The 21015-nt window shown below is 39.9% G+C and overlaps 1 protein-coding gene and 1 pseudogene across 2 annotated transcripts in view; one reads left to right on the top strand and one right to left on the bottom strand.

Moving 5' to 3' along the window:
- The window catches only part of LOC147329716 (rab3 GTPase-activating protein catalytic subunit-like), a 28750-nt pseudogene extending 16678 nt beyond the window's left edge, over positions 1–12072 (top strand). The window contains exons 14-15 of the transcript XR_015128977.1: positions 7526–11250; positions 11833–12072. The product of XR_015128977.1 is annotated as a rab3 GTPase-activating protein catalytic subunit-like (transcript). The remainder of the gene's footprint in view (positions 1–7525; positions 11251–11832) is intronic.
- A 1805-nt stretch (positions 12073–13877) lies between these two features.
- Positions 13878–21015, bottom strand: part of LOC147329717 (uncharacterized) — a 42285-nt gene continuing 35147 nt past the window's right edge. Inside the window, exons 4-7 of the mRNA XM_086291019.1 lie at positions 16343–16459; positions 15805–16053; positions 15288–15381; positions 13878–14949 (exon numbers count right to left, since the gene is read on the bottom strand). Coding sequence (XP_086147145.1) covers positions 15328–15381; positions 15805–16053; positions 16343–16459 — 420 coding nt within the window. The 3' untranslated portion in view covers positions 13878–14949; positions 15288–15327. The remainder of the gene's footprint in view (positions 14950–15287; positions 15382–15804; positions 16054–16342; positions 16460–21015) is intronic.

Raw genomic sequence — 21015 nt, forward strand, 5'->3', positions numbered from 1 at the left:
TGGTATCGTGCCATCTCTAGTTCAGAGCTATAAGAACCAGTCTGTTTAACTATCAATGAAAAATGAAGAATTATCAGTTTGACTGTGTGACAATTCTGCAGGAACAAAGTTGTGCAGCTCTCTCCACAGTGGAGCAGATCTCCTTCCTGTCTTTGACGCTTCTTTTTCTCTTTCTGCAGTAACAACTATTAATGTGCATTTGTATATGTTTACAGTGTTAGCAGAAACAAAGCTTTGGTGGCCGTGACTCCAGAGATGGAGCCGAGTATCTAATCGAATCATCGGTTTGTTCTTTAAGCCTTAAAAGTGTCCATGTGCTCCACACTGGATCCCAGATTGACTCTGATGCATCAACTGGAACATGAATCCAAAATCCTGCTCCTCACATACAAGGTCTTAAATAATCAGGCCCCATCTTATCTTAATGACCTTGTAGTACCATATCACCCTATTAGAGCACTTCGCTCTCGCTCTGCAGGCCTACTTGTTGTTCCTAGAGTATTTAAAAGTACAATGGGAGGCAGAGCCTTCAGTTTTCAGGCCCCTCTTCTGTGGAACCAGCTTCCAGTTTGGATTCAGGTGACAGACAAAACTTTCCTCTTTGATAAAGCACATAGTTAGGGTTGGATCAGCAACCTTAATTAGTCTGCAATAGACCCTGTGCACGAGAAAATGCTAACTTCCTGTTTTAAGATCGGATGCAGGGTTGTACATTTCCGGTAGCTTTACTTTGCGGTCAATTGCTGCTGCAAAGATGGACTCCAAAATCATGTCCAAAATATGAAAACAGAAAGATGGCGTTAAGTTACAAAGAGCAGAAGGTGGGAACACTCACCACTGCTGTGTCATAAAAAAAATCAAATGATCAGTTTTGAGGTTTGAAGCGTGCAGATCGATTGGTGGTTTACATCACTCAACACAAGCAGAACTGCATTACAGAATCAGAAGCACATCTCTGTATTGATTGATTGATTGGTAATTTATTTCAACATGTGAACAATATACAAGTACATTTAGAAAAGAAATAAGAGAGAAAAAAATACTATACAAATTACATACAAAAAAAACCATTCTGATTAATTTACATGTATAGTGACAGTTCTTATGATTTAAACAGGCAGATGTTCAGCATTCAAACTACAGGTGAACAATAGTCAAAGGTTTCCCTGCTAGTCAAGTACACACCTACACAGCATGTCAACAAACCGTGGTAAGGGTCTCTATGCATGAGTATTTACGAAGGGTATGTTGTGACGTACCTTCAAAATTACCGCGGTCCCTCGCTATAACGCGGCCTCGCTGTTTCGTACATTTTTTTTGTGCAAGTTTGCATGCTTTTTTTTTTTTTTGCGCACAGCGCTTTGTGTTCTGCGTCCTGATTGGCTGCAGACTATTGTTGATCTCCTCCGTGCCGTCTCTCCTGTACAGAATCGCTGATTCATTGATTCATTAATGATTCATTGATGTTGAATTATCTCTCAGCTGCTCTGTTCTCATGTGCTGGACCTGAAAACACGGTTTGATCTTTGGTTTCTGTAATACTGGACTTATTTGTCTACGAAGGTTTGAACTTTGAGAGCTTAAACAAGAGAGAAACGTGTGAAAATGTTCATGTCTGTCTGAGTGTATAAAGTGTGTAGTGAGGGGTTTTACCTTAAAACATCTATAATAATTGTAAAAAATAAAGTTGGCTACTTCAGATTTCACCAATCGCATTTTATTTTTAGAACGTAACTCCCGCGATAAACGAGGGAGCGCTGTATACAAATACTGAGAAGTATAAAATTTGAATCCTGTCTCTCTCTGAGGCGCGGGGGGAAAAAATATCGACAAGTCGATCAACATCATCTACAGATACATTCGACATCTCGAGAAATGTAAATCGCCACTGGATTCGTCCATTTGGTTGAAAAACCCGACCGTGAACAAGGAGCGAATATCACACCGGAAACTAAGCGCTATGCCCTGGAAGTAGCATATGCTAAGGCTCACAGGTCTAAGTTATAGGTCTAAGTTCCCCATAATGCACTGGGTGTTTCTTCTTCACTCAACATGTGTTAGTAGACCTCTCTGCATTCAGTCCGTCTGCCCCTCATCTATCGATGGATGTTAGAGGCTTTGGTTCCCACTGTCGCTCACAGACGGTCACCTAATGTTTCCTGTGTAACTGCAGGGTCTTTGCCTTATAACATAGAAGCAGCTTGAGGTAACTGTTGTTGTGATGCTGTGTGTGTGTAATAAAGCTCCCTTACTGACAGTGGGTCACCACAGCTTGTAGCTCCATGTATTTGATGTGGCACGTTTGCCCTCGCTGACACAACCTTAAAGGGATTTGTGTGTATGAATAAAGTTTATTGTTCATACAGTTCATTGCCGTATGTCTGTGAAAGGCTGAATGAGGGTTGTAGCTCCCTCAGCAGCTGTGGAGCGATGGCTCGTGGTCACCTGATTCAGCCCTGGAGATGTGGTTGGTTAGACACGCTGCTTTAGTTTACACTACAAACCACACTCACCTGTTTACACTCCTTTTGTGTTACAACCACCTTGTTACACTCAAACACCAGATGATGCATCTGAGCCAACTAAGGATTCACTGAGACTGAAGAAGCTCGAGATCATAAGAATTTGAGGCTCAGCTGATACAGTATCATAGGAGAATCCAACCATTGTATGTCAAGAGACTATAGGCAGTGAAAGCTCCATCTGGAGGAGGAACGACGTGGTTCAGAGCGTTGCCTCCTGCAGCTGGTGACATGTTCAGATTTCAGCTCTGTCGGTTAGAAAGTCTGTTTTTGTTTTTCATCTGTGTGTTGCTCTTTCATCCTTTTCTTCTTCCTGTTTCTTGCATCAGGCTGGCTGACTTCACCACTGATGAGGTAACCATGAGCAGTAAGCCTCGTGTCGCTCACAGTTACATTTAACATAGTGCGATAAACACACTCAGTCATTATAAGGTACATCCTCTCTAAAGGTTCACATAACAGACAAACAGGATAATAAAAATAATCTGGTTCTTTGCAGCGTCCTGAGATGAACAACACACGACATTATTACACGTCTCAGTATTTGTTACACTGAACACAAATATAAACACAACACTTTTGTTTCCATGAGCTGAACCGGATCCTGACTGGTTTTGCGACATGTGTGTCATTGTGCTACACATGTACGGCATATTTCAGAGTGGCCTTTTATTGTGGGCAGTCTCAGACACACCTGTGCAATATTCATGCTGTCTAATCAGCACCTTGACATGCCACACCTGTGAGGTGGGATGGATTATCTCAGCTAATGAGAAGTTCTCACTAACACACATTTAGACAGATTTGTGAACAGTGTTTGCGAGCAATGTTCCCTGTAATGTTTCATGTGTCTGAGCGAACACACAAACTCCCTGCGCGTCCCTTGGACCACTGTGAGTAACAGCAGACGTGTGCACTGTGGTCACGCCAGCATCCAAGTTACATGTTTATTAAAATAATCAAATTACAGCATTTACATTTATGTTAGACTACTTTTAATTAACTGCTTTAGCCCACTTACAATGAAAATTAAAACAATCTTCTTCATGACCTGTGCAGCATGTTAACACTAATGGAAGTAAGAATAACTTGAACTTCAATTTTGAAAACACAACTTTCTTTAAATAAAGCTCTGACTTGTATTATGAGTCTGTGGTCTGAGAGAGAGTCTGTAACTCTGTCTGCAAAATACAGTAAATAATGACCAATGTTGGGCAATTAATTATATAGTTACTTCTTCAAAAAAGTAACTGAGTTTTGCAAACAGAGTTTTTTGCAGCTGTTTACCTAAAAATGCAGCCAAGGTGTTTTTTAAATAAACATTTCAAACTATTTACAGAACAATCAGCTGTTCTGCATCAAATCTGATGCCACACAAATTATTTGTGCCGCTCCAAAAAATAATTTCTGTCCACTATGAGATGAAGGAGAACAACAGCCTGATACCTGCAGGCCTGACAACAGGAGATGTATCACTGCTGTAACACCTGTAACACTCAGCAGTCGCCTCATTGTTCTGACACCCACAACAAAACTATTGACTACACTACACACTAACTACACAAGATTTGTGCTAAACTTGGCAATCGCATCTCAAACACCGCCGTCACTCCTAAAACTTCCCCCTTCCTAAACAACTAAATGTCATGTTGCCATATCATTTTTTGATTGGTCGACATGGTGCATTTTTCCACCAATAGGAAAGGCTGGTGGGGGTTTGTTTTGGTGTTGTTTTGGCTCACAGGCTTTCGAGCGTTTTCCTTATAAAACGGCGTTTTTACCGTTTCTTCCCGCAGTAAATATAAACAACGACAGTATTCAGGAAGAAAAACAAACATTGCAGATATTTTTATCATAACTCTGGTTTTACGCGGCCGATCAACACAATTTAAAAACTGGTATAAAGTCCACACTTTGTCCGTCAGTTGTTCCGTCTGTCCTGCTCACGTCTCCAATGGTTGTACACGCCACATCAGCCGCTTTGCTAAAACACCGGTGTCGCACATAAGGACGCTGTCATAGCCTGTCAGCCACGTTGATCAGCTGCGTATATACGAATGTGAATCGTGTGATTGGCTGGACTACGGGATAAGGTGGCCTCGTTCTGATCCCATACGGGAGCAGCCAGTCACTGACTAACACTGCAGAACAGAATTGTTAAAGTTTTCATTTTAATTTCAATTCAGGTGATTTTTTTTTTTTTTGTGCGCAACGCAGATTTTCTGTGCAGAGCCCGTGCCAGCAGTGCACAATTGTGCCAGCAGCGCGCAATTGTGCACGCGCGCAGCTTAGAGGGAACATTGCTTGCGAGTGTCGGGTCTTTTGTGTTTGTAGAAAATGTTTCATATCTTTGAGTTCAGCTCATGGAAAACAGGAGCAAAAACAAAAGTGTTGCGTTTATATTTTTGTTCAGTGTAAATGATAAAACATCAGGTTTGACCCAGAATACAGTTTGATCCACATGATGGCGCTGTGAAAAGTGCGCGCTGTACTGGTGGCACCAGTGTTCCCAGCCCACAGACCAGTGCTGCCACTAATCGAGTTTCATTAGCAGCATCTAAATGCTGTTTAAAGGTGGACTTCATCTGTCACACAGGAGCAGTTTGGCTTCGCTTTGCTTAAATAATGACCTGGTGTATTTCTGTATACACACCTGCTAAGGATCAGGTGACTTTTATAATAAAAGGTTAATACGTAAAACCTTAAAAATAAAAAGGGCTGTTTTTAGCAGTATTTAGGCTGCAGTCTGTGTATTATGTCCATGATATTCTACATTACAGTACAAACAGTAATTATATAAAGAACAGATGGATCAGGATCCTGTCTGTTCTTTACTATGATCTCAGCTGATAATGAGGCTTGAAAGAGACATGTTTGAACTTTTGCATTGATCAGACAAATAAGCCTGCATGTTTGCATGAGCTTTACCTTTAACTGTAAAACATGAAGCCTTTATTATTAAAAAAACAAAACCCTTTTGGTGTCATACAGGTAAGAAAGCAGTGAAGCGTTTTTCTCTCTAACAGATGTTTCATCTGTTTTCTCTGCCGTTGCTCTGATGGGACCTGCAGGGTGTTTTTGGTGACGTGGAGGTTTGCACGTTTCACTTGCTGCCTGTGGTTCATGTTCTAGTCCCACTGTGAAGCACATAGACGTGTCCTGACTTCCTGTCTGTCCCACACTCTGTTGTCTCTGTTTGTTGCTGCCAACAGTACAAGTCATCTTTGCAGATTTTACTGAATTAACAAAAACATGTTTACTGAAAGACTTATTCAGTAAACATTAGGGCTGGGCCATATTATACCGTTCACGGTAATACTGGTATAATGTTAGGCAATGATAGGAAAATGAAATATCGCGATAGAATATGAGTAAAACGCGCATGCGCAGTGCCTTTGTTTTCATACGCACATGGCCGATTGTTGAGTGAAACAGATGAACCAGAATTGGTTTGTAAAAATGGTGCAACTTCAGTGATGTGGAACTGGTTTGGTGTTTGTCCGTCAGATACACAACAAAGCACATTTTTTTTGCAGAACATGCAAGCGGCCGTCGTTACTGTCGTATTTGTCGGACTAAGATGCTCTTAAATCTGGGAGTAATCTGGGTCCTAAACTCCATATGGTTCAGGTCAAACAAACACTGCAGCATCACTGAGCGTTAAAAACTGTCTAAATTCTTTCATCTTTAATAAAACGATCAGCATTGCTGCTTTACCAGGTGTAACTATGAAGTTTAACTTCCAGGCATCCATGAAAACAAAAGTTATTACATTTAACGGAGTTAGAAGTTAGCAGGAAGCTAGCGGAAGTTAGCTCGCTAGTTTCGCTAGTTACCTAAGCATGATATAGCATGTTCTGACTGAGAGATTTCTGAAAAAATTCAAACGTACAGCTCTGCTACCACTTCCAACATAAATGAAGACAGGAAACTAAACAGCAGTGACGTTTGTAGGGTTACTGAAGTTGGGCTAGCTGGTGTATATAATGATGTGCTACGTGATCGCTAGCGACACAGCTATGTTAGCATAACATAAACAGTGAAGCTGGAGGACGAACACTAACACTTTTCCACTTATAAAAGTTAACGTGAAGGTTCCTGATGGTTAGAGACAAATACAATCGCATGGCAGGATGCTGTAAACGGACCAAACTTCAGTCAGGAGAACAACTGAGATAATCCATCCACAATACGAGGTTAGTCATTAATATACTGCAACAACATGGGAATAGAGCAGCTGCCAGAGAATTCAACATTAATGAATCAATGGTACAGAAGTGGAGGAAGAATGAGTTTAATAAAGTTTGATTTATCTGACTGCTTTGTTTCGCTTAATGTGCGTTATAATCCCGTGCACCGAAAACTACGTACTGCACACTGCAGTTTAATGTTGCAAAGCAGCTCTTTTTAACTTCAGTGGATATTATACATGGTTATGCTCAGGATATGTCAGCCCATTTCTACTGGAAATGCCTTTTGGTTAAACTTTCAGCAAGGAATTTGCATTTGCACTGTTACATTTTTATAAAGCTTTAATGTACATAAAAAACAGCTTCTTGTTTAAGTGAAAATAAATGGAAGGTTGTCTTTTTGCGCTAGTAATGTTGTGGAGTTGTATTTTGTCTCGCATCAATTATATCGTCAGTTATATCGTTATCGCAAATTTTCAAATATATATCGTGATAAATATTTTTGGCCATATCGCCCTGCTCTAGTAAACATGTTTGTTACACTGAGACTGAAAAAGAGATCCCTGTTTACGCTCATAGAAAACGAGCCTCTGTTTTACTTTATTGAAATCATTTCTAATCACAGACAGGATCAGCAGCGTGCAGCTGCAGTGAGGTGTTAGTAGAGGAGCTGTGTTTGTGAGCTGTAGTCTGGATCAGGTCTCTGTGGGAGACTCGGTTACAGTACTTCTGAATATCCACGTGTCCACCTCACACAGCACATTTCTTCAGAATCAGTTGCTGTTTGCTAACATTTGACCTTTGCCCTTTTAGGCTGCCCTTCTGGCGCCCGTCGATAAGGACTTGGGATCTGACAAGAAGCAAACTGGGGGAAGCAGCAGAGTACCAGACTTCCCTCCTCCAGCAGGCCGGGAGATCTTGTGTGCCGCGACCAGCAGCGTACTCCAAGGCGCTGCCTCAGCGGCTCTTCTGTGTCCTGATGAGGGAGGAGTTTAGGTTGACCGGAGCCTTTTCCACAGACACGTCCTTCTTTTAAGTCCTGTGAACAATTCACACCTGGGATAAAGATAAGTGAAGGACACAGGATGGAGACTTTCACATGTATGAACGTGGCCATGGAGTAAGATCATAGAAATACATTTCTTCATTTGTTTGCTTTATTTGTAAGAATGGTGCAATATTTCAGCATCTACGGCTCGCCCAAGCTTAAAAGCAGGAAGCAGTATATTACTGGCATTGATTAAGAAGCATTTATGGCTTTGTCTGGAAATATGTGAAACTACATCCTTCTCTGTATTCATAAATCTGCAGCTTCCTGCAGCTGTGATAAAACAGTTTCACACTAAAACCTTCATTTTACCTTCAAAGCTTCTCTTGATGCCTTTTTAAGGAAATGAAATTTGTCGTTAGGATGGAGTTCCCCATCCTGCACTCACCACACGCTAACACAACCTTCTCAACTCAGATATTTAGTAGATTATATTTCAGTTGCAGGGATTGGTCCTGATGGTAAACATGAGAGCCGGTGAGGACTTCATGGGTCGTTTCAGCTGAGCTCCATCCTCCAGCATGTCCTGCTGCTGGATTAACACACAGCTGTTTGTTTGCATCCAACCAGAACCAGACCGTGCAGATCTTATTCCTGTTCATAAGCTGATTGTTCAAACATGAAGCTCTTTGACGTTGTATAAAAACTGAAACGACACTTTACAGCTGACTGTGATGTTTTAAATGGAGCTGGTTCCTCGAGGCGCGTCCGACAGCATGAGGGGAAAATTGGTTTTGTAATATTTTCTTTGTTTTGTTAAGGGTGTATCCATCCCATGATACAGACACATACAGTTTAAACGAAGCACTGAAACTTGCACATATTTATTATAGATGCACTGAAGCTAATCGAGATATTTGCTGTCAATCTGTGGCTGCGATTAAACACTTTACTGGAAACTTTATTAACTAGTAACTTCATCAGTCATGACAGAAGCTAATATTTCTGTGCTAACATCGTTTAAACAGTAACAGCTTTCCTCCAATATAAGCTAACATTTACACCGTAACTTTAAGCTAGCACCATAAAGACGGTAAAACACGTAATAACATCTACAAATGCATCTTAAAGCTGTTATATTAGCACTCGGTGTATTACTAAGATAACCACATTAACATTACTGACACTCGCTGACTTTTAATAGTCATTCTATAAATGCTGTCCGTTTAAATGGTCTTACCTGTACCCACTGCATATCCACCGGGTTCCAGCCAGAGTGGATTCTGGAGTCTTCCACGCTCCTGTTAGTGATCCTCCATCTGGATGGATGAGAACAACCTTCTGAACAATCTAGCAGGAGATGGCCCATATCTATGGGACTGATTTGTGCTAATAACGCCCATTGTATGGACTGATAACAGCCGAAGCGGGTGAATAAAGTCACCCAGTAGCTAGCTGTGCCATTACCCAGCATACATCACTCCCTCCGTAAATGCAATAAACGATACAAAAGTATCGTTCTACCTGTTTTTCAGGTAGTTGTTTACATTATATAATTTATTGTGTTCAGTATACGTCACTACAATGTGATTTGGAAAATGTCTAAATATACCGACAGCAGGCACTTCCGCGGCAATCTCTTCAATCGGAGGACCCTTCACGTCAATTCCCGACGCGAGAGGGGTACCCTGCGCGTCCATAAGTGCAGCAGAGGGAGCCTGACCATGCGTCACACGTTTGACGAGTTGGGAGTGAGAACGTGTTGTATTATCGGATCGTCCATCTCTAGTAAATAGTGCACATTCATACAGTGCAGACCAGCAGCGGCACTGCTCACATATTTTGTGCTCTAAGAAGAAACCAAACCCAGCGAGTGATGTCACAGTGATTGTGTCCATCTTTCATATACAGTCTGTGGATATATCATGGTTTTAATGCCTCTGACAGCTTGTCATGAAATACAATGTGATTAACGTGGTTTTGTTTTAGAGGACTGAGGGACCTCCAGGGTCAAGAGGGTTGCTTTTGATTTTTGTAAAGACTCACACGGTGTGCTCGGGTGCTTGAAAATCTTTTCATCTTCACCAAAGCCCTCTGTTGGTTTGAGCTCAGTCTAAATGTGTTTGTGGTTTTCTGTTTGAACCCTGAAAGAAAAATTCAACTTCCTATTGCCGAGCTAATTTGCTTCATAATGACTCTGCCGGGTCATTATGAAGAAAATTTCATCAGGATCTCAACAGTGGAAACAGGATCAAACAATCAAATGTGTCTGTGCAAACGAGCTGAAACCACACAAAAGGATCCCAGACCGGCCCCGTCTCTCAAAGCGATCAACACGAAAGCTTGTGAAGTTTCATTTGAGGTCACGCAGGTTACATTTTCTTTGAAACTACTGACTATGTGTCAAATTCAGAACTATTGCTGCAATGTGACCCAAATAATACTTTTTATTCTGTATTCAATGAGATTACAGTCGTATCGCTGGGAGATCTGGCTGTTATAATAAGGGAAAAGTTAATGGAGTTATCAGTCGTCGCTGTACTTGAAAGGAGAGATGGCCCAGCCAGATTTATTGTAATAAAATGCGTGGACAGCAACATGAGCCCACAGTTTTATGTCTCTATTGTTTTATAGTTTGGAAAATGATTTGCCAAAGATGAGTGCTTCCAGTTTTCTGCAGACTGCACGACCTGACTGTGGAAGTCTGTTTCTGCCACCCAAATATGAAGTCGATGATAGTTTTGTGTTATTTTCTTCACAAGTTGGAGTCAATAAGTGGAGATAATAACCTGTTAAGTTTTGAATCATGATGAGGATCTCTGTCAGTGCCTGCATAAAAATCTCAACTGTAGCTCAACACAACCAAGTGCAGTACAATGAAAACACTGACCCCGGGTTTAACGAGGACCAGAAGGATCCGGAACAGAGTCAACGACTAACTAAATCTGACGGGTACTTCAATACAAAAACACACGCAGAGTTCATTTTTCATGTGCTGCAGCCTCACAAACAGCTGATATCATGGAGATATAAAGTCAGAGCAACTATACGTTACTCTTACTGCGCATTTTTAATCTCTTTTATTATCCCTTTATCATCCAACCAGAGTCAGAGAGGAGTCGACCCCACCCACCACAGGGCGAGAGGCGGGGTACACCCAGGACAGGTCACCACTGAAGTACCATCAAATCAAATGAAACATCCCTACACAGCAAATTCAAAAGTGTTAAATTTTTTGGTGTTAATAGTCTCCTTGCAAAAGTAGAGTTAATTTTACTCTAAGCAGAGTCACATTCTTTTAATGTAACTCTGAGGTGTAAAATGATAGTAGTTAAAATCGAGTGTTAAAAATGATTGTTTCTCTGTCAAATCTGGAGGTGTTACAATGGAAACATTAACTCTTGACCTCTTAACTCTGAACTCCTACAGGGGCTATGACACCAACAGAGTAAATTCACAGACTCCGCCCCCAGCACGGCTCCAATCGAAGCTGAAGTGAAGCCGTTTCAGAACATTTTGCTCTACATATTTGAGTTGTTTGCCATGCTTGGTAAGTCATTTTTTCAAAGATTGTTTCAATTATTATTATGAGCTTTTACTTCTGTGGCTCTTTGGAGTTGAGACAAAGCTGTGTGAAAGGCATTAGCCACGTTGCTCGCTGATAGCATAATATTCTGTTTTAGCTAGCTGAAAGGTATTGTTTGCGGGCAAATACCACAGCCTTGAAAAAAGCTTGCATGTGAATTTCCAGTCAAACCTTTGGTCAAATACACCTAAAACAATGTCTAGAATGTGAAATGTTGGTATAATGGTGCTACTTGAAGCCTGAAAACGATCGCCCATAAAAAAAAAAACGAGCAAATGGCAGTAGCAGGCGTCCTGACTGGATTCTACGTTAGCATAGATCCCTCCAGAGTTTTGTGTACACGGTTTAGGTAAAAATGAAAAAGGTTGAGGTTTTACATTTAGTTCAGTATTACCTGTTGCCTGTGTCTTTGTCTTTTGGGAAAATACTTTACACAAGTAATGGCTCAAAGAGGATTCCTTTTTTTTTTTACTGTGCTGCAATTGTTTACTGGATTATTTGTGCCATTAATTAGTGTCAACTAATTTTTATTCAATCTCCGTACAGGATATGCTTGTGAAGATGGAATATGGGGGAGAGCAGAAGTGCGTTGAAGTTCCACAAAGTGATGAATGAAGGACATGCATATTGTATTGAAGAAATAAGTGATGAGATGCTGTTATTTGCATTTACCATGTCAGACCTTTTGATAAACAAAATTCTAATGAAAGTGAGAACATGTATACTGTTACATCTTTCAGAAAATGTTTTGAAATTGTGGTGCACAGTTCAGAATAAATGTTTTTCAAAAACCATTGCGTCTTTTTAGTAAATGTTTATTTCCAAAGGAAATTTCTATAAGTTCAGAACAGTAAAATTACCGCTTTTTAGATGAATTAGAAGATAACTCTTACGTAGTTAAACTAAAATACTCTTTGAGAGTTAATATATAAACTCTTAACACCAAGTGTTAAATTATCAACTCCAGACAGATTTGGTGTTTAACACTAAATCAGAGTTAACGTACCAACTCTCCAAAAGGAGTTAAATTAACACTCTCTGGTGTGGACCCATATAGACACTTTAATAGTGTTGAAATCAAATCCGACAGTGTTAATTTGGACATGCTGGATTTGCTGTGTACAATAACTCTGCAGTGCTGTTTGAAGGACTTTTACGTTGCTCCATTGCTGCACTTCAAACTTGTCCTCAGAGCAAACATCAAATTCTCTTTCAGACTCTGAGGCTCTGGAATTCTCCTGCATATTCGCAGAATAAGACGGCGGCACAGAAGCCAATCAAAGTGCTGCTGTGCATGTGGTCAGCACTGACATGGACTTCAGATGTAGAATATTTTCACTCCCTTCCCCAGACAGTCCTAATGTTAAGCTCTTTAAATGCCATCAGACTTTGGCAGGACGGAGTCTGGAGGAGCCTCATGGAAGAGAGGAGCTCCGCCTCTTTGGCTACATCCACACGGGTGTTTTTGAAAACACAGAGTTTCCGTTTTTGTTTCTTTGTTTTTAATCCCGTCCACACGTGCAGTTTGGAAAAATATCTCCGTTGTGGGATTACAATATTACCTTATGCCATGTTAGACCCCTAATTAAAGATTGTGAATTGTTATGTAGTTTTAGTTTGCATTATTCTCCTGAATTAGAAGAAGCTGATAACTATTGCATTTATTAAACTGATTTGCATTAGAGTGCTGATTTATTGTGAATGAATGATATTGTTTTATGATGCATTATACTGCTGAGTTATAAGAAATACTGTTCACAGAAAGTCATCGCCTTATTTGTCTGATTAGAAGAGAACAGCCTAACTAAGCCTAACAGGGGACAGGTACTTCTGCCCAACCTGGCAGCCACAAAGTGAACTCATTTAGGTAAAGATAACCACATGCACCTAACCAGCCTGCACCAGCCTGACATTTCTTCCTCCTAAGTAAAAACGAATGGATGGATTGAACTTAAAGTCTCAGCTCAGTTTTCTATTTTGACCACCTACACCCCAAGATACTCTTTTAAAAAGTGTTGTTTTCAGATCCCTTTGAAGTTCATAAAGGGCCTGTTCATTTTCATTCAAATGTTTTATTGCATAAATGTTACTGTTTTCTTTTGATTTATGCTCCCACTACACTGCACCTCTACAAACAACAATGCCACGGACTGTCAGTTGCTTTTACATGCTATAAACATGAGTAGGTTTGATCAGAGTTTCAGTTATCAAAGAAAAGACAAACTGAGCAAAAAGAAGGAAAAAAAGACCAACTTCTTCCCAACTGACAAGAAAAATACTCGTCATGTTTTCATAATAAAGGATCAGGCTCCCCATTTATGACAGCTTGGACCAATAATGTATGTTACATTGATGCTACTGTAGAGACAGTGTCAACATCTCTATTTAAATATAATTAATATACAAAACACAATAAAAGTTATACATGAATTATTCATTATTTTTCACTATTGATAAAATTCATGTATACTAATCAAGGTTATACATGAGTAACGACATTATTAATAATGATTAATAATAATAATTCTAATGCCAACATGATGACTGTTCATAGCTCCTGCTTTGAAATACTGAACTTAAACACTGACCTGATGAAAGATCACAATTCACAGTGGCCCACTGTCAGAATCATTCTGAATATAAACTCATCGAGTTAATCTGAACCTTTCTCAAATGTGCTGTGAATAAATGCTGCTGCAAGCCACTGTGGGAAAGCTGTGTTATTATCATGGAAACATCTGTGACACATTCACAGAGGACGAGGACACAAAGGGACGACACGCAGAGGCTGTGTTAAAGTCAAAAATCCAAATCTTTAGTCCTAAACAGGCAGTGGTTACAAACAGGAAGACGAGCAGTCCATTAAACAGTCTACAGGGTCAAACATACAGAGAATTCAAACAGCTATTAAAAACAAATAACTGGACACTGAAAAACTTCAGTGATGTGTGAGGCACCAAAGGGAAGCAGCTGAGTATATTCAATTAATTATCTTCAAATACAAAGACAGAAACTCCTACAGGCAGCATGCAAACTGAGCAGGATACACAAAGATCAGAGATTACAAAATAAATCAGACAAGGATTTCAAACTTACTGAGAGCAAGGCCTCTGTTACAAATCTGTCTAATAGAAAAACATGCTGTACAGATACAATACGGTCAGTGTTCATGGTCATTTAAAAACTGGCTCTACCTGAACCACTTCAATATTTTATGAAGTCACTGAGTCGACCATTTCTACAGTTTGTTTCCTTCATTGCAGTTAGAGTGTGGCTGGTAAGGATGAAAACACACACAGAGCGTAAATTGTCTTTGTTAGTAAGAAACGTCAGCAAAGAAAAGACAAAACACACAAACACTCTCATGATATTCATGAATCATTAGAAAGCATCCAAACATTCTGCTCGTGGACTTTTACAGTCTTATTTGCACTCGCTCATCTTCATAATCATCCTGATCAGTACATGACAGGGGAGGCTTTGAGGTAGGCGGGGCTCTCTGCTGATGTCAGCATGAAAGGCAGGACCAGCGTCTGCCACATGTTGGTGAAACATCACAGTACACTGGCGTGGTTTCCTTTCCAGATGTTGGACGTTTGACACTTCAACGTTGAGGCCAACAAGAAGACACAGTTTTGGGTCGGGTTGCTGCAGGGTTTCTAACTGAGCAAAAGCAGAAGCACACAGACCAACAGGGATCAGATGCTGAGTGTTAGAGGAACATCTGTGCTGATCACTGAATGCTGCTGTGGTCTCTTGTTGAAGTTGGCTGGTGGGACAGTCTAATAGTGATATCCTGCCCATCGGAGGAACAGTTTTAAAAACACATGCAATACTTTGTTTGTATTACAGTCAAAGTTTATGTTAATTTTGTCCTTTAAAAGTGTTGCTGTACTATAAAGTCCTATAATTTGAGGCTAAAATGGCTCAGAGAGTCTCTCTCTCAGAGGATCTCCTTTGAAAGTGGAGACGGCTTTATCCGCTGATCCACGTCACTTTACCTGGATGTTTTCTTTGAAGCTGGATGAAGACTCCTCTCCCTCACTCCTGTTGCAGCTGTGTGGTCCAGTTGGCCTCTGAGGTCACAGTCAACATCTGTAGCAGAAGAGGGGAAATAAAAGTCCAGGTTACCAAAACTGGGAGCTTTTCCAAAATAGAGCGTAACTGGACTTTTTCAGCCTTACAGGCAGATAGTTGTCTGAAGCTGCAGCTTTTTCTTTTGAGCTTTTTCCAATCTCTGCTCTCGGCTTTCTTTGAGAACATGTCTGCTTTCTTGGCATGGGTCTGTCTGCTGTTGGTGAAGAGACTAAATCCACATACTCGCTACTAAGATCTCCTCAAGTAGTCTCAACCAGATTACAGTTTAAGAGTAAATGTCTCCTGAGAGTTTCACCTTGGGGAGATGCTGTCTTGCTAACATGCAATCATGAGCATTAATCTATGAGGTGAAAAAGTCATTTTAAAAGCTCCAGCCACAAGTTTTATTTCATCTGTGTTTTGGTCAGAGTCCCATCAGACCTCCAGAATGGTGTCAGAGTGTTTTCTATCCACGTGATGAGCACAGGCCTCAGGTCCAGACCTCCACGGGCACCATAGCCTCTTTGGAGCTAATAGGTGCAAGAAGGTTTTGTTGGGATAGGAACTGAAGAGGAAACTGACGAGGAAGGCAAGGATCTTCTTCAGCTCCTCCGAGCTGGGACCTCTTTGTGTAGGCCACCATTGGCCAGGTAGCCCTCCAGCATCGCTGGATGGCCGACAGTGGAAAACCTAGAGGAGTAGGAGAGAAACAGCAGCTTGGAGCATGTCTTTATACTGTTTAGTTTTTAGAGCCACAGACTTTCTTTTAATGTCATTGTTCAGGATCTATGACTGATTATGTATTTATTGTATTCCTCCATGACTGTGTGACAGCAAGTGGAAAAAACCAGCTTCACCTTTGTTGATATGCTTGTAATTTTAATATTGATTAAATGGCCATGAAATAATAGAAAGCTCATATATGAAAATGTATTTTAAGAAGTAAAATGTTAATCTGAGTACAAAGGAGTACACTCACCTTCTGGTAGATAGAGGTGTAGCGAGCTCTGGTGAACATCCAGGCCTCCTCGTAGAACTGATCACTGATTGGATCCAAAACATCGATGGAGGATCTGTGTAAGCGCTGAGGATCGTCCTGATGGACAGAACAGAAGGAGAGTGAGACAAGTGAAGATATACTAAACAACACTGTGACATGAACTGAGCCACACACAGTTTGATTCACAGGTGATTGACACATTATTTGACCACGAGCAATCTTTTCTGGTTTGACGCCGTCTTTGTAGCCAGAAACCAGCTCTCTCCTCGGCTTCCTCCACTACACGCTTCCCCCACGCCAGTCTCCTCCGTCACTATAAAGGGGAGAGTCATGAGCTCCATCACCCTCACCTGTGCCGTCCAACGTCCCGCCACCAGCCTCCACTGCAGCAGGCCAGAGACCACACCCCTGCCACAATAAGTAAAAGTATATCCTTGCTGTACCCTTAATGCTAAATGTGCTAAATTAACCGCTGCCTTTGCCCCTTTGGGATTATTCTTATGTCACTGGGATGTTGACCTTTGACCTTCACATTAGAGAGATGGGCAGACATAATTAGTGTATGAATTTTAAAGTAACAGGTAATAAAGAGAGTGTAGCAAATGTAGTCAGGTTTATTACTCTGTATCACACATGAGTGCCCGAGGGAGGCGGGGCTGACTGGGGAGACACAGGAAACAGAGAGACAGGGCTGACTCGACATGAAACGATGAAACGTGGGACACGGGAACAGAAACTAAACACAGGCTGAAATGAACACTGAGGGAGGGAGAACTAAGATTACTGAGAGCCTGATAAATAAGAAGAACAAAAACCAAGAAAAACAAGAGTCAAAGAAAACCAAAAACACAAAGCATTGGGCCAGGACCCACTGCTGTGACATTTATATGTGATAAAAACATTAAAAACTGCTCACATGTTGAAATCTTTCTACGTATACTTTAGGTTCAGCTCTCCAGCCTGGCATTTGGTTAAGCATGATTCAAACATTTGATTTTGTTTAACTGGTTTTAATTATAGTTACTTTTTGTGAACATTTGTTGCAGCATTTAAAAATACATCATTTATTTTCAAACTTTTATTTGATTTAGAGCATCATATTTGACCAACGTAAATGTTTTAATTTCATATAAAATAACTGAAACAGTGAACTAAATATCTGAAATCTTTCCTTCCTTAAAAGTTATAATCCTACTTAAGTTATAGTGCAAATGCTTAAGCAACAAATATACTTGATGCTAATTAATTAATATTTCCCTTTGATGTTGCAACTATGCGGTCACTTCTGTCTTTAAACAAAATAATATTTTCCAGTTACAGAAATCATAAAGTCCAAACTAAAGTGCTACTGTTGCTATATGCATTTTATATAAATCATGGATGATGGTCCTGACATGAAGGACGAGAAAGTTACAGGTTGCATCCTTTGACTTTGTCTCCGTGCCTTTGGGCGATTTTCAGAAGGACAGATGTTTCTGTTCAATTCTTAAATCAATTTTTTCAAACACAAACACTATTTTAAAGCTTCTAGAGAGTAAAATATTAATGATAATTATAATAACAATAATAAAAACAAAAGCTCTCAGATCCATCAAACCAAGCAGCAGAAAGAACAATAACTGAAGAGAAAACTTTAACCTTGTAGACTTCATTATGTTCCAGCTGCTCTACAGACGCTGTGACCTCGAACTTAAGCAGGTCGTAACGTATGTGCAGCTCAATAACTTCATAATCAATTCAATTAAATCTTTATTGGCAGACTTCATGTCCATAAAAACAAGACAAGAAAAAAAACACACAACTCCCACACACACACACACACACACACACACACACACACACACACAAGGTATAAACCATTAAATATATATATATGTATATAAATAAGTATATAAAGCATTTGTAAAAATATAAAACCATAATATACATAAAACACAATTACTTAAAATAAATCAATAAGTACACAAACACTTTAACCAGTGCTTTCTGAGACTGGATGAGTAACGGGAACCACTCACTGTCGGATCTGTGAGTGCTAAAATTATACTGTTACTCGAACCATCCAGTCGTTCTCTAAAATTGAACATTAACTTTCTTAAAAGTGCTTTAAAAGTCCAGACACCCACAGCTACAAACATCTGGCTGGCACTACCACTTCTAGGTATTGTTAAGGTTCAAAATTGAGGAGGGAGAGTACAAACCACCCATGGTCCAGAAGGTCTTGGTCAAACAATGATTTTAATGACTACACACATGTGGGAAGAACACTCTGTACGCCGACAGCAAGTGATCTCCAACTTAATCAAAGCATGAACAGATATTTTATAGCATCAGGGTTTGATTTACTGACGCCCCTTCATGCGTCACAGATACATTTTATACATAGATCAGATCAACACCACAATGGCTTTTAACCCAGAAGATCATCTTCTATTTTCATGGCTGGTACTTTCCGTTCTTGTCTTAAAGTAAATTGTTCCTCTTTCTTGCCGAGACAACAAGGACGGTTCCTCTTTTACCGAGACACTTTTGCAGTTACAACCAGACATGACTAATCTCTCCTCTAAATAAATTTAACTCATGTGTGTGTGTCACGACCTCACATGCTCTTTCTCAATTCACCTGTTGCACTTCTGACCTTTCACCAGACCAGAGGCTCACTGAGACTATATGTATGTCTTCTACTAAATAAATGTTTTAACCAAGAACCTCTACTTAAAAGCTTAATATAAAATGATCTGATATATAAGTGTTTTGTAAGCATGTACTGCAATTCCTTCTATGGCTCCAAGTCACTTGCACAATAGATTGTCCGGACATCGCGCCGAACAAAGCTTCCGACCCCCAATTAATTGACCGAGCTCCAACTCTTTAATAAGCACAGATATGCATTGTGTATAAAATAGTCATAACTGCACCTGAAATACAAGGTCAACATAATAACTGTATGCATAACATCTTAAGGCCTTCTTAAAGCTATCTGTTACATTGTTAAAGCCTCGTCTTAGCCTGCTGCTCAAAATAACTTTCACTTCTGCAAAACTCTCCAAGCCTGTTTCCTGTCCTGTTACTTTTAGCCTTTCTGAAAGACACACACTGTTCAACCCCTGAATGCAATATAAACTCCAGATTATATTATTAATGCAATGGTAATGATGACAATTATTTAACCATAGCAGTAAAATAATTTCCCTGCTCCACACTCCCTCTCTCGACCTCTGGAACACCAGAGGTCGCAATACATTGTGTCCTCGCTCAGACCCTCTCTAGCCGTCCTCTGGCTCAACCAGCTCCCATTCGAGAACACTCCATGTGTAAGCTTTGGTTTTCTCAGTCCCTCTCTGGTGGTTCAGCAGGCCTCGAGATCTCCAGGATCCTCGCCCCTCCTGTGGTCGCCGAGATCGATCTTCTGCAAAGGAAACAAAACACCTTTTCCTGCATCTCCCTAACTTATCCTATTTGGGACTCTTTAATCAAAAGCCTGATCCTAATTATGCTCTTAACTTATTGACTTGTATTTATATATATTCTTCAACGTTCCTCATCACTTTAAAACTCTTTAAGCCCTGCTTTCACGTCCGGTTGCTCGCTCTATTTTTCCCTTATCTGATCATCAACATCCTGTGCACAAATTGTCGCTGCTGCAAGTTCCTCTACTCTAAAAGATCCAAAAGAAAACAACCACTTTAATCAATTAAGTTTAAGCATATAAGCAATTACTCCTGTATACATTTCATCATAGCTAAATGCTGCCTAAAAACAACTCCTATGTGTTAACTTCATTTTAACCTCACATTTCCTATGTTATAACCCGTTTTTGGTATAGCCTTTTTATTTCATTTGCTCCCTTTAATGTAACAATACCTTCTAATTCTAATTTATCAGACTTAACCAAAATATATGCTTTCCTTCCTCTTTGGTCCTTCTTTAAGTTCAGTTAAAAGCTAAATGAATTTGAGGCCTTTTGCCTGGAATCAATACTGTCATGTGTGTTTCTGTGTAATATCTGTTTGTGTAAGCCTACATTATAACCACTTCTTCTAAAGATCAAAAAAGAAATCAAACCTGTTCTACTCCTTCAACCCTCACTAATTTTCCCTCTAAGATTTATTCACAGCTTTGAACCCTGATATTGTATCTTCTAAACAGGATTCAGTTCTTTAATCCTTTAACCTTAACATAAAAATAACAGTTTCAGTTTTACCATATCCAAATGATCAAAAACCCCAAAAGTCCTAAAATGATCCTAAATTATTAAACAATTAAATTATTAAACCCTAAACCCCCCTTTATCTTGATACATTTCATGTGTCAAGATACTATACAAAACTTAAAAATGCTCAGTTTTCCCCACTCATGTTCCAATCTATGTCATAAAAATAAACTTAAAACAGAACAGTTATCAGTCATGTGTTTCTTCAATTAATGGTAACTGAGTTACATCAAAAAATATTTCCCCTTTAGCATTTGGCATTCTCCCAACAATATACTATAATCCCATAATCTAACCCCAGTCAACAAAACAAAACAGAAATTTTCTCTGGTAAAAGCAAATTGTTTGTCCACATTTATTCATCCTCACATTCACTCACACATTCACTCCATATTTTTGCTAATAGTGGAGCTTCCCGCGTCAGATTCTCCACCCTCAG

Source organism: Aulonocara sp. 'chitande type north' Nkhata Bay, linkage group LG5 (assembly GCF_057382095.1).
Source record: "Aulonocara sp. 'chitande type north' Nkhata Bay isolate Kocher_YH1m ecotype deep benthic linkage group LG5, A_spYH_male_GT1.1, whole genome shotgun sequence".
Classification (NCBI taxonomy): domain Eukaryota; kingdom Metazoa; phylum Chordata; class Actinopteri; order Cichliformes; family Cichlidae; genus Aulonocara; species Aulonocara sp. 'chitande type north' Nkhata Bay.